General features: G+C 42.9%; 1 protein-coding gene across 3 annotated transcripts in view; it reads left to right on the top strand.

Annotated features, from left to right (window-relative positions):
* Nucleotides 1-20,129, top strand: part of CPQ (carboxypeptidase Q) — a 202,958-nt gene continuing 182,829 nt past the window's right edge. Inside the window, exons 1-2 of one of the 3 annotated variants that reach the window (XM_044424419.1) lie at nt 1-245; nt 17,836-17,908. In XM_044424419.1, the coding sequence (XP_044280354.1) occupies nt 17,892-17,908 (17 nt within the window). In that variant the 5' untranslated portion in view covers nt 1-245; nt 17,836-17,891. Of the gene's footprint in view, nt 246-9,550; nt 9,612-17,835; nt 17,909-20,129 lie in introns of all 3 variants that reach the window. The other 2 variants (XM_044424420.1, XM_044424418.1) reach the window with 2 other exon arrangements.

Raw genomic sequence — 20,129 nt, 5'->3', positions numbered from 1 at the left:
GAGGAAGGAAAACGCTGCCTTGCACAATCTCGCCCAGACGCTGCGGCTCTTCTTCGGCAGCCTGCCCGGCACTCTCCGCCTTCCAAACTGCACGCCCCACCCAGCCCGAGGGAAGGAAGCTGCGTGCCCTTTCCTTAGACAGGCGGCGGCGTGGGAACCATCCGAAGCGCCAAGGAGAAACGCGGCTGCGCAGCCGAACCGGCGAGGGCTTGAGCGGACGGGGCTGTGTCCGCGCACAGACACAGGTGAGGGGAAGGCCCGCTTCTCTAGGCCTGAAACAAGCTCGTAAGGGCACAACTCCTCGCAGAAAAAACTGAAGTCCTACAACTCCCAGCATTTCCTAGCCGGTACATGTGGCTGCGGAATGCTGGGAGTTGTAGGTTTTTACTCGCTAGAATACGATTGCAGTTTTGCCAAGGTGTTGCAATTCACAAGGGCTATACCAGTCTTTTAGGATCAGGGTGAAGACCCTGGTTAGGGTTCGGGAAGCATAGGTCCTTGTGCGTGTCCAAGGTCCTGGAACTAGTCGAGATGGGGCAGAAAAAATGAGCCATCAAGAGGAATCACCTGTGCACAGCATTTGTGAAAGGTGTTACAATTCGCGAGGGCTATACCAGCTTTCTAGGGTTTGGGTTAAAATCCAGAGCAGAGATACTGTCAAACTTCTGCGATGTCTTAACAAAATTAAACACTCACAAACCTCAGCTTGCATCCTCAGATTTGCATTTCAAGCCCTGGCAGTTCTTTCTCTCCACATGTAAATTTAGTTTGCAAAGGGAGTTTATTTCCTTTATGTAACCTGTGTTCCTGGCACATCAAGTTATGCTGTGAATCAGAAAACCTGGTATTGAAGCTAGGTCTTTGGGGCCATTCCTGCATCTCCAGCTGCCTGCTCTGTTTCAAAAATAATCCGTGTTTCAAAATGCAACCTGTGGATCTGTTCAGGATTGTATATTTATGTACTAATAAGATTTTTGTGGTATTGTGCTGGTGGATTTGTCACCAGCATGATATGTCAGACATTAAGAAATTTGTAGACTCACAAAAAGAAGCACTGATTATTACTTTAAGAAGAAAACAGTATCTATCGGTGGGAGTGAAGTTACCACTCTTGTCAGAACATCAGGTCAAAGAACAAGCCAGAAGGGCAAACGCAGTATTTCCTTAACAGATACCCTGCAATTTGTTTTCTACCATTTCCCTATATATAATTTAGTCAGCCATCTCCTTGTGCCTCTAGCTATCCACTGCTCTCTATGAAATATAAACAACTGATTTCCAATCTATTTGGGAAACAAAACAGTTTTATTTTTGACGTTTCCTGCATAAATTACAAGACCCTCTGTATCAAGCTTTTAATAAGAGAGGAACTGAAGTACAGAATGAAAAAATGGGGAACATATTAACTCGACTCATATAAAAGTCAGATATTACTGCTAAGTATTAAGTGCTTGTATATAAATGTTATTTGTTTGTTTGTTTCTATACTGCCCTGTAGCCAAAGCTCGCCAGGCAGTTTACAACAGTCCATAAAACAGATATTAAAATACAAGTATTTGTACAATACACATATTAAAATACAAACAGATATTAAATACCATCACATACAATGATACATAGTCAAAATATATATTAAAAGTTTTAAAATTTAAAACAGTTAAAATCAAATGATAACAAAAAGGCTCAGTAAAACACCCAGAATTGGCAACCCCCTCAAGCCCCTGGATACCTGACTGCCTTTAAAAGTTTCAGCAGTTAAGGGCCACCTTAACTGCGAAGGTGACAAATTTGATGCCAATTGGGCTGGAGGTTTTACCATAAGTTGGGTGCCACCACAGAGAAAGCCCACCCCGTTGTCCTCTCCAGGCTTCCGTCAGAGTCAGCACCCAGAGGACCAACCCGGAGGTGGAGTATAGTTATGAGGTATGTAGTTTACTTCCAGGTCATGACAAAGCCTATTGTTCATTGCCATTGAATATGCACACATTCTGTATAGTAACTTCCATGATGATAAGGGGAGGATAGACTTAATGAAGTTCGCCTGTAGAAATTATACATGCAGTTGAGTGTGAATGTAGTAAGAACCTAGTATGACCAGGTCAAGATAGACAGTATATCACAGAGGTGAGTACACCCCTCACATTTTGTAAATATTTTATTATTTTCATGTGACAGCCCTGAAGAAATGACACTTTGCTACATTGTAAAGTAGTGAGTATACAGCTTGTACAACAGTGTAAATTTGCTGTCCCCTCAAAAAAACTCAACACACAGCCATTAATGTCTAAACCGCTGGCAAGAAAAGTGAGCACACCCCTAAGTGAAACTGTCCAAATTGGGCCCAAAGTGTCAATATTTTGTGTGGCCACCATTATTTTCCAGCACTGCCTTAACCCTCTTGGGCATGGAGTTCACCAGAGCTTCACAGGTTGCCACTGGAGTCCTCTTCCACTCCTCCATGACAACATCACGGAGCTGGTGGATGTTAGAGACCTTGTGCTCCTCCACCTTCCATTTCAGGACGCCCCACAGATGCTCGATAGGGTTTAGGTCTGGAGACATGCTTGGCCAGTCCATCACCTTTACCCTCAGCTTCTTTAGCAAGGCAGTGGTCGTCTTGGAGGTGTGTTTGGGGTCGTTATCATGTTGGAATACTGCCCTATGGCCCAGTCTCTGAAGGGAGGGGATCATGCTCTGCTTCAGTATGTCACAGTACATGCTGGCATTCATGGTTCCCTCAATGAACTGTAGCTCCCCAGTGCCGGCAGCACTCGTGCAGCCCCAGACCATGACACTCCCACCACCATGCTTGACTGTAGGCAAGACACACTTGTCTTTGTACTCCTCACCTGGTTGTCACCACACACGCTTGACACCATCTGAACCAAATAAGTTTATCTTGGTCTCATCAGACCACAGGACATGGTTCCAGTAATCCATGTTCTTAGTCTGCTTGCCTTCAGCAAACTGTTTGCGGCTTTCTTGTGCATCATCTTTAGAAGAAGCTTCCTTCTGGGATGACAGCCCTGCAGACCAATTTGATGCAGTGTGCGGCGCATGGTCTGAGCACTGACAGGCTGACCCACCACCCCTTCAACCTCTGCAGCAATGCTGGCAGCACTCATACGTCTATTTCCCAAAGCCAGCCTCTGGATATGACTCTGAGCACGTGCACTCAACTTCTTTGGTCAACCATGGCAAGGCCTGTTCTGAGTGGAACCTGTCTTGTTAAACCGCTGTATGGTCTTGGCCACCGTGCTGCAGCTCAGTTTCATGGTCTTGGCAATCTTCTTATAGCCTAGGCCATCTTTATGTAGAGCAACAATTCTCTTTTTCAGATCCTCAGAGAGTTCTTTGCCATGAGGTGCCATATTGAACTTCCAGTGACCAGTATGAGGGAGTGAGAATGATAACACCAAATTTAACACACCTGCTCCCCGTTCACACCTGAGACTTTGTAACACTAATGAGTCACATGACTCCGGGGAGGGAAAATGTCTAATAATGTCCAATTTGGACAGTTTCACTTAGGGGTGTACTCACTTTTCTTGCCAGTGGTTTAGACATTAATGGCTGTGTGTTGAGTTATTTTGAGGGGACAGCAAATTTACACTGTTATACAAGCTGTATACTCACTAATTTACATTGTTGCAAAGTGTCATTTCTTCAGGGTTGTCACATGAAAAGATGTAATAAAATATTTACAAAGTGTGAGGGGTGTACTCACTTCTGTGATATACTGTAGTGTCCCATCCCTAATGGAGAACAGGTAGATAATTATAGGAAACCCATGTCATGGAGGCAAAAACCTTCTGTTTGTCCCTGTGATATTTTCAGATGTTGGAAGCTCTCATTAGCTTTCATGGTCATTCTCTATGCATTTCATTCTAAGCAGTCTAAGCCAGTGTCCATTTCCCACACTAAATTCTCTCTCTCTCTCTCTCTCTCTCTCTCTCTCTCTCTCTCTCTCTCTCTGTGTGTGTGTGTGTGTGTGTGTGTGTGTGTTTGACCAAGCCCCTTTCTTTTGTCTGTTCTCAACCTACTGCCAGTTAATTTCATTGGATAGCCCCAAGTTATATTATTACTATCATGAATAAATAACAATGCTATTGACTTTTACATCTAAAGCCTCAGAAGTCATATAATACAAGAAAATAAAATAGCTAGCCTTGCACAGAATATTTCAAAAGCAGCCAGCAGTGCCCAGTCTTTTGGAGTCACATTTGAAATGTCAGGAGTGTGCCGTAGGCGCTCTTACAACATGGCTGCTGTGAAGGCCTTGCTGATTCATCTTCCACATGCAAATCAGCCAGGTGCAGGAGCAAGAAGCAACTGGGTGGCGGCAATGAGATGGAGGTGGCACTGGTGCCCCCTTGCTCGCTCTGGCCTCCCAAAGAGGCGTCCCCAAGCCAGCACCTTCTTCAGAACAAGAAAGGGGAGTGCTTGGAGAATCCACTGGAAGATGCAGAACCCAGCTAGGCACTGCCATACAGCTGTTTCTTACTCCTACTGCTTGCTCACAAGGAGTAGCACAAGGTGCTTTGCTCTGGCTCATGCCACGGGGCAGAAGGGTGGGGGGGGGGGTCTGCTGCTGCTTTCTGTAGCACTGTCCAGCCGATTCCTCTCTCCCTTTTGTCTGAGCATGGATAGAAACATATTGAGTCAGAAGGAGCTTCCAGGGCCATCTAGTCTGACCCCTGGCTTCAGCTGGCTCTCTCATGTAATACCCAACATGGGCATGGGATTGGGCACTCCTGCTCTCACAGTTCCTTCTGGAGCAAGAGGTGAAGGTGTCTGTCCAACTCAGTCCGCCCTGCTCTTCTTCAGTGCATGAGACTGTTCATGCAGCAGAAACTGCTTGACTGCCTGTGAAGTGAACTCAGCTCATGATCTCAACTGTCAGAATGAGGAGCCACATTCCTCCCTGTCATGTCTCCTGGGATACTTCCTGGAGGATGAGCAGGAAGAACGTGGCAGACAGAAGGAGAATTACCATGCTTAGCCTGTCATCTTTCAGGTATCTTCATGAAAACACACACACGGTAGAAACTGGCATTGCTTGTCATGACATGTGAACCCAGGAAGAATGATGAACCTTCCTTCACCAAGGCCGTTGTGGCCATCCCTTCTTCACACTAAAGCAACTCCCCACCGACAATGGTAGCCCACCAAGTAGGGTGTATGAGCTTAGAAATTATCTCCTGCAACAAACCAAAGTACCAACTCTGCCTATATATTTATTCAGGCAACGCCCTCAAGGGACCTAGTAACATCAGCTATCATCTTCATCATCAGGGATTTGTTTATCTGTCCAGCCTCTAACATAATCTATGCCATCATGTGCCAGCGATGCTCTTATGTCATTTTCATAGGCCAAACTGTGCTGTATCTTTGCAGAAGAATAAATACACAAATCAGACATTAAAAATGCCAGTCCTGAAAAGCTACTGAGGGATGATTTCAATCTTCCTAGAGATGTTAGACATACTTTACCAGATTTGAAAAGATCCACACTTCAGCAAAGAGGGTTCAAAGGGCTACTCCAGGGGGAAAGTTGCCAAGCTGGAATAATTAGCAGATTTTGACACCTTCAGATTTGGGCTTAATAGAGGGTGGGAGTAGCTAGCTCACTGCAAAAAGTAATTACCCATTTTATGTCTTCATTTTGTATACTGTTCACCTTGGTTTGCCTGTTCATTAACATCTGGGAGAAGCTGACACCTATTCTGATTGGATCTTTTAGTCTTCCTAGCAAATCTCATTTTCATGTGTGTTCTGTGCATGACACACATCTCTCTCTTGTATTTCTAGACTATGTAGCATCACTGTATAGCATTGGACCTTTTTGTGATTGATTTTACAAGAAAGAGAAAGTAAGATTTAAAGCATATGATTGAAGTTTGTGCCCCCTTTGGTTCACCTTTAAGGAACTGCTGTCAGTTGCTTAAGGTCTGCATCTTTCTCTAGCCTTTGAGAAGACCCCCTTGCTCTGGTGTCACAATCTAGGGACCCCATTCAATTGGTGCATAATTGAAACTCTTAGGATGCAAAGCCCTTTAGCACTTTAGTGCTAAGCTTGGAGGCTTATGTGCATCAAATATCCAGTGCAAGGCATGGCAGTGGTAAATTCTGCCAGACTGCACCTTGCATATCACCTAGACACCTATTTTCCACCATCTAGGAGTGTTGTAGAAATGGAGAAGAGAAGCTGAGGTGCAGTTTAGTTCCCCCAGTCATTCCGTAAGTGGGAACAAAACTATTTGCCTTTCTGAAGCAACTTCGTCATTCATCCATCAGCCAGGAAAGTGGAGTGGGGAGTGGGCAGGTTAGAGTCTGCTTGTACTGACAGCCTCTGAAGCGGCGGCGGGGGGGGGGGGGGGTGTTTTTTTTTTCCCCCCCGGGGGGGGGGGGGGGGGGGGGGGGGTGTTGTTATTTGTTCTCAGCCTGGGAGAGGAGTTGACATATCACTCACCCAGACAACTTTGGAGCATTCCTGTGACCATTCAGAGGACCAACAGAGCCACAGAGAAAGGAAATATAAGCTTTCTGTTGTTTGTTTATATTCTGCGTCCACATTTTATCGTTGTGTTCAATAAGCTATATATATCCTTTTTGACATGTGTGGTTTTATTTCTTCCCGAGTCTCCTCAAATCTAAAGTTAGATACCTTAGCTAGACTAGGCCCTTGGGGTCAAACAGAAACCACAAAGGAAGTCAGCACAGAGTCAGTTACTCCTGTGACTTTACTATTTTATTAACTAACCGTTTCTCTTTTATTCTGTATCAGAGCTCTGAAATACAGTTAGCACTGAGGAATATTCTCTTACCTTAAGATATTATGTGCATGAGAATGCTAACAATATAATTCCTACTGTCAGACTGATTATCATCAGAACAGCTAGAAAAGTTGTAAGAGGAGCATTGATTACCCTAGCAAGCAAACCACTCCAGCCAAAGCGGCTTCACCTGAGTAGTCTGGTATACCTTTATACTTTAACTATTGCCTTCTATCAGAGGGTAGCTGCTGCCTTAGAGCCATTCTAAGACGCGCTGACTAAGTCCCCCTCACTCCGCTTCCTCTGAAAGAGCTGCCCCTCACCCCTGTGCCAGAGGAGGTGCCTACCCAATCTCTCTCAATTGGCACCTCCAAAATGGCTGTTGTTTCACACTCATGTTGGACATCAAGGTATATCTTTATGAGAGTTACCAAGCAACATACCTAGCCAAAGAACTTTATTTGCATTTAAGATACGATGCCACTATCAACTCTTGTTTGAAGTTATACTTAGAGGTCTGATGAACCCCTATTTATGCAAGCAAGTTATTACTGAAGTTGTAAGTTACAAAGTCACTGTATAAATTATCACATGGATAAGAGGTATTGCATTTTGATTTGTTTCAGTTAGTCTACAATGTATTTATTTAACATACATCTGTCACATGCCTTCATATTTGTCAGTGTTTTTCTCATGGGCTATGGGACAAGGCTGCAGATGCAGTGATGGAAGATCTTTCTTGCTGAATTTCTATGCCTCAAGCAGCTGTTCAATGTACAGGAGTCCAGCCAGAAAGAAAATGGTAGCCTTTTTTGATCAGTCTACACATTCTTGTATGCAAGACTAAGTATATTCTTGCTGTTTTCATAGTAAACTTTATTTCTGTACTAGTAAATATGGCTAGAATGACAAAATTAGTGATATTGGGTGGAAATCATGGCTGTGAGAAAGGAAGGTTCCTAAAAGTTTGTACTAGGCTAATTTTTAAAGGCCTGGGAGCCGGGTTTGGGGATGGGGTGGGAAAGCTGGCAACCATACCAGAAGCACCAGATCCCTTCCAAGGAAAGTTATCCAGTTGGATTTCACTGGGGCAAGCTTCCAGGAATTAATCACCAGCAACCACTGGAAGGAGGGTGTAGAAGTGTACCAGGTGGACACCTAATACATTACCCTCCACTGGGGTGGGCTACCGAAATTAGGATGTGCAAAAAAAGCATGCGTACAATATCTCTGCTCTTCCCAATATAATGCATACGAATTTCATATTGGAGAGTTTTTCAGAAAAGATCCCAGTAGGGTTACCAACAAGAAAACCTTCCAACTAGCATAAGTTAAGGGTTCCAAAAACACCTGCAAGGAGACAAGTGCATACACACCCAAAATATTGGAGGGGAAATCCCAGGTTAGGGTTATGGTTTGGAAAGCCAGGCAACCTGTGTACTGCTAAGGGCCTGGGAATTGACTGGGGCGGGCACAGCAAGTCTGCCCTTCCCAGAAGAATGCATGAGAATTTCTGATTGGAGACTTTTCCAGAAAAGTTCCCTGTAGGGATACCAATGAGAAAAAGCTTCTACTGAGCAGAAGTGAAAGGGCCCAAAAACTTTTGGAAGGGTAAAAGTAGGTTCAGCGGATAGAAGAATGAGTCAGAAATGTACACTTTTGAACTACTTTGGGTGTCCAGACAGCTGATTGGACACTAAATACTGCACGGGAAATCCCATGATATGGTTAGGGTCTGTGCAGCCTGCATACCTATATGGGCCTGGAAATATATTGGGGTGGTCTACCAAAATTACAGTGCACCAGACCCCCTGCTTACAACGTATCTGCCCTTCCCAGTAGAATGCATGGAAATTTCCCCTTAGAGACTTTTCCGGAAAAGTACCTGGTAGGTGTACCAACGGGAAAAGGTCATACATAGCACAAGTGAAGGGGCCCAAAAGGAAGGCCAGAGACACTGTATCCAAGCCTTTTTGTAAGTCTTAATTTTGGTAGCCCACTCCAATCGATTTCCAGGGCCCTATAGGTACGCAGGGTGCTTGGTTTTCCGAACCCTGCAGTATTTCTGGTCTGGTTCACTTCCCAGGGACACCAAGAAATGCAAAACGGTACTCTTCTGATTCATTCTTTCATCTGCTGGACCCACTTGTCCCCTTCCAGAGGTTTTTTGGCCCCTTCACTTGTGCTAGCTATAACCTTTTCCCATTGGTAATCCTACTGGGAACTTTTCTGGAAGAGTTGCCCATGGAAAATTCCCATGCCTTCCACTGGGAAGGCTAGATACTGTTTCCCCAGCCTTTTTATGCATCATAATATTTCACATGACTTGGAAACATTTAGAGTTTTCTTGTTTAGCATGTTTTTCATTTCTTAGATTGAACATGAATAACGTTAGTCATAACCAGACCTCTTTATGTAGCTTTAGAATAAGATTCTATGAAAGCCACCTCTTTTAGAACCAATGTTTTTGTATATGTTTAACCTGAGGTAATAGAAATACTTACTACATGTGTGCAACAGTTTTCCCTAACATGGTGCCCTCCAGATGTTTTCAATCACAAATCCAGCTATTACTTTGTTGGCTGGGGCTGATGAGTCTTGTAGTCTAAAACATCTTCAGGGTACCAAGTTGGAGTTATCTGAAGTACAAGAATGACTTAAGACTAACTCTGCAAGCCTGCTTTCAGTCTACGTTAGTTCCACGCAATAGTGTAGATAGCAGTGTGTCTCCTTTTCATTCTTTTACACATTTTTTTCTTTGTCCTTTTTTGAAGGATGGTTACCAAACCTCTCCCTTCTTGAGAAACCAATAATTTACAGATGTTACTTCCTTTGGTATGTAATGAAAGAAACTGAAATTCTGTTTCTGAAAAGCTAAAGCATGCATTGTATATGATGTTAGGCACACTTGAGAGCCGGACAAGCATTTCTTAGACAAGCAGGTCTTAATTATTTTGGGAATTTTCAATGGCTGCATTTGCACCTTCACTGTAGCTTGAGAAAGCTGCACCATCTGAGGCTCTTGGGGTTGTTTCCAGACTAATCACCATTACACTAGACTCACTGAAATCAATAGAACTGATTAGTCATGACTAACTAGGCCTATCGATGTATACGCTTCTTGAAACAACAGCAAACCCAAATTCTTGAGTAAATTGTGTAAGTCATATTTCTTACAGGATTAATAAAGAAGTTCTAACTTGCATCTGTTCCAAAAGAATTAAACAGTTGTTAGAAAAAAATTCTATTTTCAGCAGCAGAACTTGTATTACAAAAATATTGTATTCAAATTTGAACTGGGCTAGCTAGCAGCACAGAATACCCGCTTATCACTTATTGAACCTAGCCCATCCTTGCGCACGGCACACCTACTTGCTAACTACTTTATCTGAAAGGTGCAGGGTATACCCGACCCTCTCAGAGTCACGTAAGCACGACCATGCGAAACAAAATAAAACAGGAACAAGGTGGTGATAGAGATGCACAAGAAGCACGAGCGCAAGGTCAGGCAGGGAAGATAACATGACTAAGAGGCCTGCAAGACCCGGATACCAGCACGATTAGGAGTGGTCAGCAGAAACTGTGGCAAGAGACGTGCCGAAGACATACGTTAGTACTTTTCCAGAGATAAAGAAATGCTATAAAAAGGCTTGTAATACCGTACATAGGACCGCACTTTACTAAAGTGTTGTTCCCTGCGCAGGTACAATAAAGGAGCTTCTCCTTCTCTCCACTCTGGTCTTGTGGTCTGTTTGCCAAGGACTGACAAGGCGTCTGTTGGGATATAACAAAATTGTTATTGCTTATGCAAATTGATGTTTGATCTGGAGCAATACTTTGCTGTTCTTACTGCAGTTCCTCATAGCCTTACAATTGCAGTGTATGTCAACTGCTTATTTGGATGGGAGCTTCAGCAATATCCCAACTTACCAACAACTCTGTATTTGTGTGTCTGGTGGTTTTTGAACATTATTTACTCTATTGTCCCTTGTATGAATCCTCAAGGTATACATTTCTCTACTTTTTCTCAATTCTTTATCAAACAGACCTTTCTTGAACCAGATCTGTACATGGTTTGATGTATGTATTATGTCCCAAATTGCCCAATTTGCCCTGGAAAATTTTAGCTAGGAAATTAAGGACTTGCAACATACCTTATGTTTATGCTAATTTATGGAGAAGGTCTAGTCTATTATTGTTTCCTTGAGGTGAATTTTGATTTTGATTGTGTTAATTTTTCTTTTTAAAAATGCTCTGTGCTTTATCATGTTTTGTATTGTCTTTAAAATGGGAGGTATTTTATTGCATTATTATATCTGTTTATATTTTTATTGCATTTAAAAATTCTTGTTTAGTAGAATTGTGGTGGCCTATAGCTATGAACAGTAAATACCAATTGACTTATTTCTATGCATCTACTCATAGTATATCTAAATTTGGACCACCCGCTATGTTTGCATTAAAAAAAAAATGTTCTACAAATATTTCATGAACTAAAATCCCCCTACCAAGTGTGCTTTTTATTGTTCACTGAAACAAAGCTTATGTTGTAAGCCACCCCGAGGCTTCGGCAAGGGGCGGCATAGAAATGTTTTAATAATAAATAAATAAATAAAGCTCCAAGCATGGCTGACTCGGTCGGCAACTGACTAAAAGATAGCCTAGTCTAATGTAAATCTATTGCCCATGTTTTAAGTCAATTGTACATGCAACTGAATGTCTTAGCTGTCCAGATAGCCACAAGCGAATCACTTTAGTTGCCATCTTTTGTTGACGAATAATAGGTTGCATCAGGCTGTGCATCAGGTGGGGAAAGTGAGATTCGGTATTCAAAACTCTTCTGATGCATATTGCTAGCCAACTAATGTAGAGCTGTTTCAGCCAAAAGGCAATGGAACATTTTTCCCAGATGCTAAGCTGACCTTGGAGAAGTGTTAGACAAACAGCTTCCTGCTGAATATCAAACTACTACTATAGCTTGAAGATGCACAGCTTTATTTCTCCTTTGCATTTTCTCATTGTCCCTGAAACTCAGTCTGGGGATCAAGGTTAGGATAAAGCCAAAAACCAATGAAACTTAATGGAGATGAGGTAGAGGTGTTGATGGTTCTGGGACCAGGTGATCTGAGAATGCTTATATAAGTTTTTCTAGCTGGGGTTACGTTCCCTCTAACGGTGCAGGTTTGGAGCTTTGGCACACCTTTGGATCCAATATTGTTTTTTGATGTGAAAATGTATTTTATCAGCTTAAACTGTGGTCTGTTTGCAGCATTTCCTGGCTACACTCCTGTTCTTGAAGTGTTGCATGGAAGAATAGACTGCTACAATGGTGTCTACTTTTGAAAAGTATTGAAGGATACTGCAATTAGTCCTGAACACAATAGCGCAAGTTTTAACTGGGTCTTGTCATTTACAGTATATAACTCTTACTTGAACTTTACTGGCTCCCAGTTGTTTTCAAACTCCAATTCAAAGTGTTGGTATTTATGTTTAGGTCTGTAAATCGGCCTTCCCCAACCTGGTGGCCTTCAGAGGCACTGGGACCACAGTTTCTGGAATTTCCATCCAGCAGGGCCGCTGACTGGAAATTCTGGGTGTTGCAGGCCAAATGTGTCTGGAAACATGAGGCCTGATCCAGTCTGCCTCTTAGGATCTAATTTATCCATAAATTTATGCTGGTTAAAATCAGGAAGGGTTGCAAAGAACATCAAAAGGAACTCTATAAACTGACAGAATGAGTATTAGGAGGGAAAGTCTAACTTTACATAAACTTTAAAAAGTCTGACTCATGGGGTCTTAGCTGGTGTGATCTGACCAGGAAGGAAATCTTGGTGTTGTGGTGGACAGAGCTCAAGAAAACATCAGTCAATATACAGCTGCTAGGGAAAAAAGGCAAATGCTGGTGGGGTGCATTAGGAAAGGAATCTAAAATAGAACCACTAATTTCATAGTACTTTTATGCAAATCTTTGGAGAAACGACATCGGGAATATGGTCTACAATTCTGGTCTCTGTGTCCCAAAAAATAAATTGTGGAATTGGGAAGGGTGCAACACAGGACTATCAAAATGCCAGAGCATCTCCCACTTGAGGAAATGTTACCATGTTTGAAGATTTTATCTTATGTGGGGATGTGAATGGACATGCTAGAGTTATATACAGTTGTGCATGATGTGGAAAAAGTGGATAAGGATACATTTTTCTCCTTCTCTTATAATTCTTGAAACGGGGGTCATAATGAGTGGTGGAAAATTCAACAGAGATAAATATTAAACTGTGATATACAGTTTTCCATGATGTAGTGATGGCCAACAGTTTGGCCAGTTCTAAAAGGGGATCCAACAAATTCATGGAAGTTGTATCTATCAGTGGCTACTGGTCATGGTGCTTGTACATTAACTCTGGTATAAGAGACAGTGGGCAGCTTCACGTGTCCTGGTTTTATACCAGGATCATGTCATCTGAACCCCATCGTGGCATTTCAGCATGGTCCATCTGGTCATTAGAAAACGGAAACAGAAACAGTGGCCTGTTGCATGTGGTTTCTTGATACCACAATGGCTTGTTGTGTCCTCTGAACCCAGAATACACAAGTCATTGTGGTATCAAGCCCAGGACTGGGGAGCTGTTTGGTGAGAGTGGCCTATTGCCATTCTTGCCAAGCAACTAGCCAGAGAGCACCACTGGCCACTACCATTTTACTGTTCTGCCTGAAAGAACTTCGGGGCAGGAGTGGGTGATCAGCTGGATGGCACTGCAGAAAGCAGCAGCGCCACTCAGCTGATCCCACACACGCACTCGCCTGAGGGAAGACCTTCATGCACATGGGCAGGACAGGTAAGAATCAACCAGGTGGTGGTGGCACACTAGGAGCAGCCATGCTCAGCTGATTTCCTTTTGGCTCCCCACCTGCAGCTTGCCTGAGAGAAATTCCTCCTATGCATGAGTGAGAGGGCTGAGGACTGGGAAAGTATCTCTGGCAAGCAGGAGCAAGAAGAAGAGCCACTCTTCCCTATGGCTGCCCCTTGCAAGAAAGGCTCTCAGGTGGGTGCTGGGCTGGGGACCCCTCTCTCATTGCAAGCAGGACCAATGAGCAGGGCAGTCAACAGTCTCTTCCCCTCCTGCTTGCACTTCCCTCAGGTGGGTAGAGTGGATCGAATCGGCTGATTGGTGCTGCTTCTTTCTGCAGTGCTGCCCTGCTGCTTCCTCTGCTTTTGCCTGTCTGTGGATCAGGCACTTCTCCTCCCACTCCAGTGGCCCCTTCTGGAGCACGAGGCGAAGGTTCCTGATCAGCTCCCCTGTCCTATGTGCTGCACTTCAGGGCATGAGCCTTGTGTCCACCGGAGAGACTGCATGGCAACCCTGGCGAGTTCAACAGGCTTGCAATTGCAACTGTCAAAGAAAGGAGCCTCCTTCCTCCCTGTGGTACATCCTGGGATAGTGGCCGGAGAACTGAGGAAGGAGGAGATGGCAGGAAGAAGGCGAGTTACCACCAGTGAATCTCATTGCCTGTCGGGTACACTGAGGTAAAAAACTGTGAACCATGGTGACTATGCAGGCTTCTTGGCATGACGAGTGAACACAGCCAGTATGCCTCCCTGTACCGATTGCTGGGAGAAACAAGTGGAAAAGCAATGTTGTGCTCTTGCTTTGCTTGGGGCTTGTTGGGCCACAGGCCTATTCGCTCGTACCTGGGAATAAGTTCTGCTGAACTAAATGAGGCTTACTTCTGAATAGGTATGCATAGGAATGTGCAATTTGTTTGAACCTAACACATGACAGAAAAAGCAGAATTGAATATTCATACTACATTCCACCTTGATGCACCTTGATGGCCACACACATTGCATGGGTAAAGGTTAGGAAAGTACTGTAGGCACCCTTATTCGTGTTTCCTATGGCAGTCATGGAAAATAGAGGAGAATGGTTACCATTACTGTAGCAGGCCTACTGCATATCTAAAAGCTCCTGTGGGAAAATATTTTTCCTAGGCACCTGCAAGAATAATTCTGCAGCCTTCCAATTGTTCAGATATATTCCATCAGACCTAGCTTTCTCTGAGCTGAGTGGCAGTGCTACCAGTATAATAGGAGAGTAAATAGCTATTTTCAACAAACAGGAGACCAAGTTTCTCCTTACATCGTGAACCGTGAGAACCAGCATGTTGTAGTGGTTACAGTGCTGGTCTGGGACTTGGAAGACCCAATTTCTAGGTCCTGCTCAGCCATGACTTTGGGACAGTCACTGACTTTCAATCCAATCTACCTTACAAGATCATTGTGGAAGAAGGAGGAGGACTTTGTAAGCTGCCTTGGGTTACTTATAGGAAAAATGGAATATAAATGTAAGAAATAAAGAAATAGAAAAATACTGTGATGGCATCATTCCACCACGCTTCATCTGCTCTACCTGGGAAGGACCCTCAGCTGTGTTAATTATCATGAAGTGTTTTCACAGTAATTAAAATGCATTAGTATCAGCATAGAAAAGCTTTTTGGTACTTTTTGAAACAATGAAGGTCATAATTTAACTCCATTTGTGGCTATGGGAAAAACAGACCAGGAAACTGCATGCACTGAAAATTGTGAACAAACTGAATGAGGTGAAAGCTGTAATATGCAAGTTGCTATGTGAAAAATAGCTTGCCCAACCCACTCCTATGCAGATTTACTCAGATATCCTTGGGAATTCCATGGGTCTTACTCCCAAATAATTATGCATAGGATTTAAAGTCAGGCATTGTTTAGTAAACTCTGTGTTCTTGATAAGAATAAAAGGATGTTTAAAATACACTAAAGGAGGCTGATATGGAACAAGTGCTTTTGATTCCATCTTCAATATAAATGTCTTCCTTCCAGTATTTGTATACCATTCCATATCTAGGGAGTTCCCAGATAAAAGAATCAGACAAAATAAAACAAAAAACATGAAAGAATTAGCATTAATACCATGGCTAATAAGCAAGAAAGGCTTCCCAGAATAATTATGTCTTCTGGACATACCAAAAACAGTATAGTGTCAAGGTCTGCCTTACCTTCAGAGATAAGGAATTCCACAGAAATGGGGACCATCACACTGAAGACTCTACTTTTGGTGCGATCCAGCTGAATCATGGGTCAGTGTAGGAGAACATCCACCAATTGCTTTAGTGACTGTCCAGGTTTTTGATAAAGGTGTTTGGAAAATTCCATAACTCAGCTTTCTCCAACCTGGTGGTTTCCAGATGCATTGAATGTCAGCTTTCTTTGATCAGTACTAGCCAGCACTGCAAATGGTAATAAATACTGAGAGTTGTAGCCCAAAACATACGGAAGGTACCAGATTGAAAAATATTGCCATAATTTAATGGAAGAGCAAATGTAGATGGTGCCATATTTGCATTATCAATTAAAAATTATCCCTAGTAACAGAGAAAGACATCCCTTGGACTCCAGACAGCCTCTGCAAGTCAGAACAAACAGTATTGGGCCAAATGGACCAATCAGCTGATTTGGATACATGGCAGCCTCATATATGTAAAAGGAATGTTTGTATACTGAGTTGAGGAAAAAAGTCTGATGACTCTGGTATGTTTCTGGTATCTGAGTCCATTTCCATCTTTTACCTTATTCCAGTACTTCCCATTGCCTTAATTTCTCAAACCTCACTATGCCAATCTTTACTCTAGATCTAGATTTAATTTCTCAGTCCTTTAAACACGTAAAGACTTATGCAGTTGTTGACTCTGCATTAAATTGAAGCTTGGATTCTCTCAAACCCTGGGAATGGAAAGGTTATTTATCTATGTGTCTATCTGGTGGACAGAGGCACTAACGCTTGAATAACCCAAGGTGCTGTGCTCATAAGAAGGCTAACCACCAGGCCACAAAGTACCAGGAATGTCATGTCCTGGAAGCTCAAGGATAGTCTATAAATTCATTGTAAACTGGTCATATTGCCTCCTACTGTCATAAATACATCTGAACAATCTGTTAGTTAATAATAAATCAAATACCCCAGCAACTACTTGAATGTAAGACCCACATGACCATAATAAAATATTTGTTCTAGTCCTGGTGCTTAGCCCAAGTAGCATATGCTGATGAAAAGGGAGAAAGATCCCCTAACACAATAGAATGCAATTCGGATTATGTCCATAACTTCAGACAGCGGGCAACTGTCAGACCACCATGTGTTTTCAAGAATGGGAAAGGAGAAGGGGGAACTTGCAGTCGTATCTGACAGCCTAGAGAAAGGCCCAGATACAAGGTTTCGCAGCAAGATTTTCCAGTAAGGATAGGCAGAGATTTAGCTACACAACTGCTTGATGAGCTAGGAAATATGTATTTCAATTTATAGTTTAAAAACAAAACATGAACTAATGTCATAAGAGCTAATGATGCAATCCTTAGCAAAGAGGATGTCAGTTATGGATTTATTATACTTATTTATATCCTGCTTTTCAGGATACAAATCCTTCCAAGGCAGCTACCTGACAATAGGGATGATATTGATTATTAATACACTCAAAGAATGAAATTCTTGTGATTTTTAAAAAGGATTTTTTTTCACAAGTAGTGACCACTGAGTGGTAGAACAATCTGTTTGAAATGATAGGTTTCCCCCATTGAATCTGGGGAAATCTGTACTGCAGTTAACAGAATAAATGTGTAAAATATTATTATAACTGCTTTGGCTTCTGTCCATTGCATTTTAAATTAATTATGAAAAAAAGCTCTAAAATATGGGCACATACAGAAAATGGTAAAGGTACTTTCCAACCAAATAAGTTGGTTCACATTCCAGATTTATTGGCAGTTGAGTTAGTTTAAGAAATGAAAATCTAAATGGTCTCCAGTTCCTTCCCAATACTCTGTCATTCTCTAGTGTAAGTACAAAAGGCAAGTCACGACAGGGCTATGCTGCAGTTGGAGATAACAGTGCCCTGTTTTTGGAAAGGGTCTTGAAAAATGGATAGGTGTGCAGTTGCAAATATACCTGGGCAGTACAGAGCCATTCTGCTTTTAGGCTCGAACTGGTTTTGGTTGTCCTCATGGATGCTCATCTTTATTTCTTTAAAGGATGTTTTGAACCATCTTCAGCCCAAGGACCAAATTCATTTTCAGAGAAGCTCTGCATGACTGCATTCCACCAGTAAGCAGGTTCAGAATTAAAACTAGAAAACGTGCCAGCATGTTTTAACTTAAACTGAAGCCATTTAGATCGGGGGGGGGGGGGGACTGTACAAAAGCTGGGAAGCCACCATTTGTAGGCAGGAAATCAGATGGCCCAGGGTGGGAATGTGGCCTTTGGAGAATTCTTGGAGTGCTAGTTTTGTTTCTGGGCTTTAAGTTCTGTACACCAGGTTTAAATTGTTTTTTATCCTGTTTCTCAGTCAAAAAGGTTCCCAGATGGCATACTAGCAATTAGTGTCTAGCTTCAAACAACACAATAACCCACAGTCAAGGATGAGTGTGCATTGCCATTGGACCATTGGTTGTTGCTGAAATGCACCTTATTGTGTTGTCTAAATCCAGCCATGCTAACAAGCCATGGCTCATTAACCATGAGCAGCCCATGAAGAAAACTGATGCTTTGATGTTGAGTCATGAACTGCAAGCTGTATACCATGGTTTGCTATCTGGATTCAGACCATACAATAACTCACACTTCAACAACAAACCACAGTGCAGTAACAATTCAAAGTCAAACTATATTCAGTCTTTGGGTGTGGGTTCTTGCATTATTTGAGCCTGCTTACTAAAATTAAAGTAACTGTTGGCTTTGAAAGAAGAAACATCTCTAAAAGGAGAAAAGAAGGGGATCTTGAAAGGGGGCTTGTGAGGGTTAAATCTCTCTAAAATGCATGAAGTTTTCTCCAGACCATAGTAATAGAAGCTCAGCTAGAATATATACTGCAGGCCAGAAAAAGCAGCTCCACATCAAAGAGGTCACTGGCAGTTAATGAGCAATGCCAAGCAATGAGGAAAAAAGACATGCCTGCAAAGCAGACATATATGCAGTTACTTATGCAAAGTCTCTGTCCTGACCTCTGAATTAATGCAAGGAAGTGAACCCAGTAGATGTGATCCTGCCTCCTCCCTCATGTTTATGTATGTTGTATGGGTGGAGTTTAGTGAAATATGTTCTTCCAGATGAGAGATGATCAAAAATTGCTGCTTCCCAAGGGCCAGTGTCTTGCTTAGTGTTCACTGTTATGTGCAAACAATTGGGAAATATGGTTGAAACTGGGTAAGGGATGCACTAGAAAGCATAGACTTTCCCAGATTACTGATAATTTCCATAGCCACTGTTGCAGTGTTGTGAACACACAGGGCCCTCCCTGCATCTTTTGCGCAGTCTTCCTGGCAGATCTAAGACAATAGCATTAGCATGACACCACTTCCTTATGTAATAAATGGGCCTGGGAATAGTCATCTAATCAGAGGAGTGTTGTTTATTAATTTATTTCATTTTTGTTCTGCCCAATAGCCAAAGGCTCTTTTTCTGTTGTTTGCTCCCTTTCCTAGGATGTCCCTAGGATAGAAAGGGACATCCCCATACAAAGAGGCACACACGTGAAAGTAAAAAATAAAGAACACACATTTTGAACAAATCACAGCATGGCATGGTCAGAGGAGGGGGTCAGTCACCTTGTTCTTCACTGCTCCAGTAGGTGCCCATATAACACAGCTGCAATTAAATTGTGATCAGCAATAGTAAAGACAGTACAGTGAGGAGGAGAGGATGTGTTCCATTTTCTGTATTATAATCCGATGCATTCAGATTGCTTGGGGATGTGGAAGGACTTCTATGCAACAAAAGTACAGTTCCGAAAGAAAATGTGAGGCCTCTAAAGCAACTGCACCTTGCTCACAATATGCTGCTATTGCAGTTTGGATGTGGACACTGCCAAGGTTGGTTGTCTTAGGAAGCTGTCATCCAGCTTTGGAGTTCTGATGCTTCCAAGACTTGACCAAAGCACCAGCTGCATGGCTTAGAATTCTTTGTTCAATGTCACAGGTAATGGACAGCTCCACATCTGATGTGGCCTTAGGCCAAATACCCTCAGGTTGGTCTCTTCCTCTCTCAAAGGACTGTGGTAGACTCTACCTGGCTGTCGTGCCTGACGGCGCGACAGAGACGTCTACTCGTGAGGAAGAGGCAGGAGCTAACAGTGAGAGTCGGGCATTGGAACAAGGGGACTTATATTTGAGGTCCAGTGCCCAGACGGCCCCTCTGCAGCCTGGCTCTGAGATGGCTGAGGCGGGAGGCTATTCTCTCAGAGGCTACGGGATCAGGCTGTAGAGAGATTCCTTGCACAGCAGTCTCAGAGCCAGGCTGCAGAGGGGCCGTCTGGGCACTGGACCTCAAA

Source organism: Varanus komodoensis, unplaced genomic scaffold (genome assembly GCF_004798865.1).
Source record: "Varanus komodoensis strain SLA01 unplaced genomic scaffold, ASM479886v1 scaffold14_1, whole genome shotgun sequence".
Lineage (NCBI taxonomy): Eukaryota > Metazoa > Chordata > Lepidosauria > Squamata > Varanidae > Varanus > Varanus komodoensis.
This window is presented reverse-complemented; position numbering and strand designations above follow the sequence as displayed.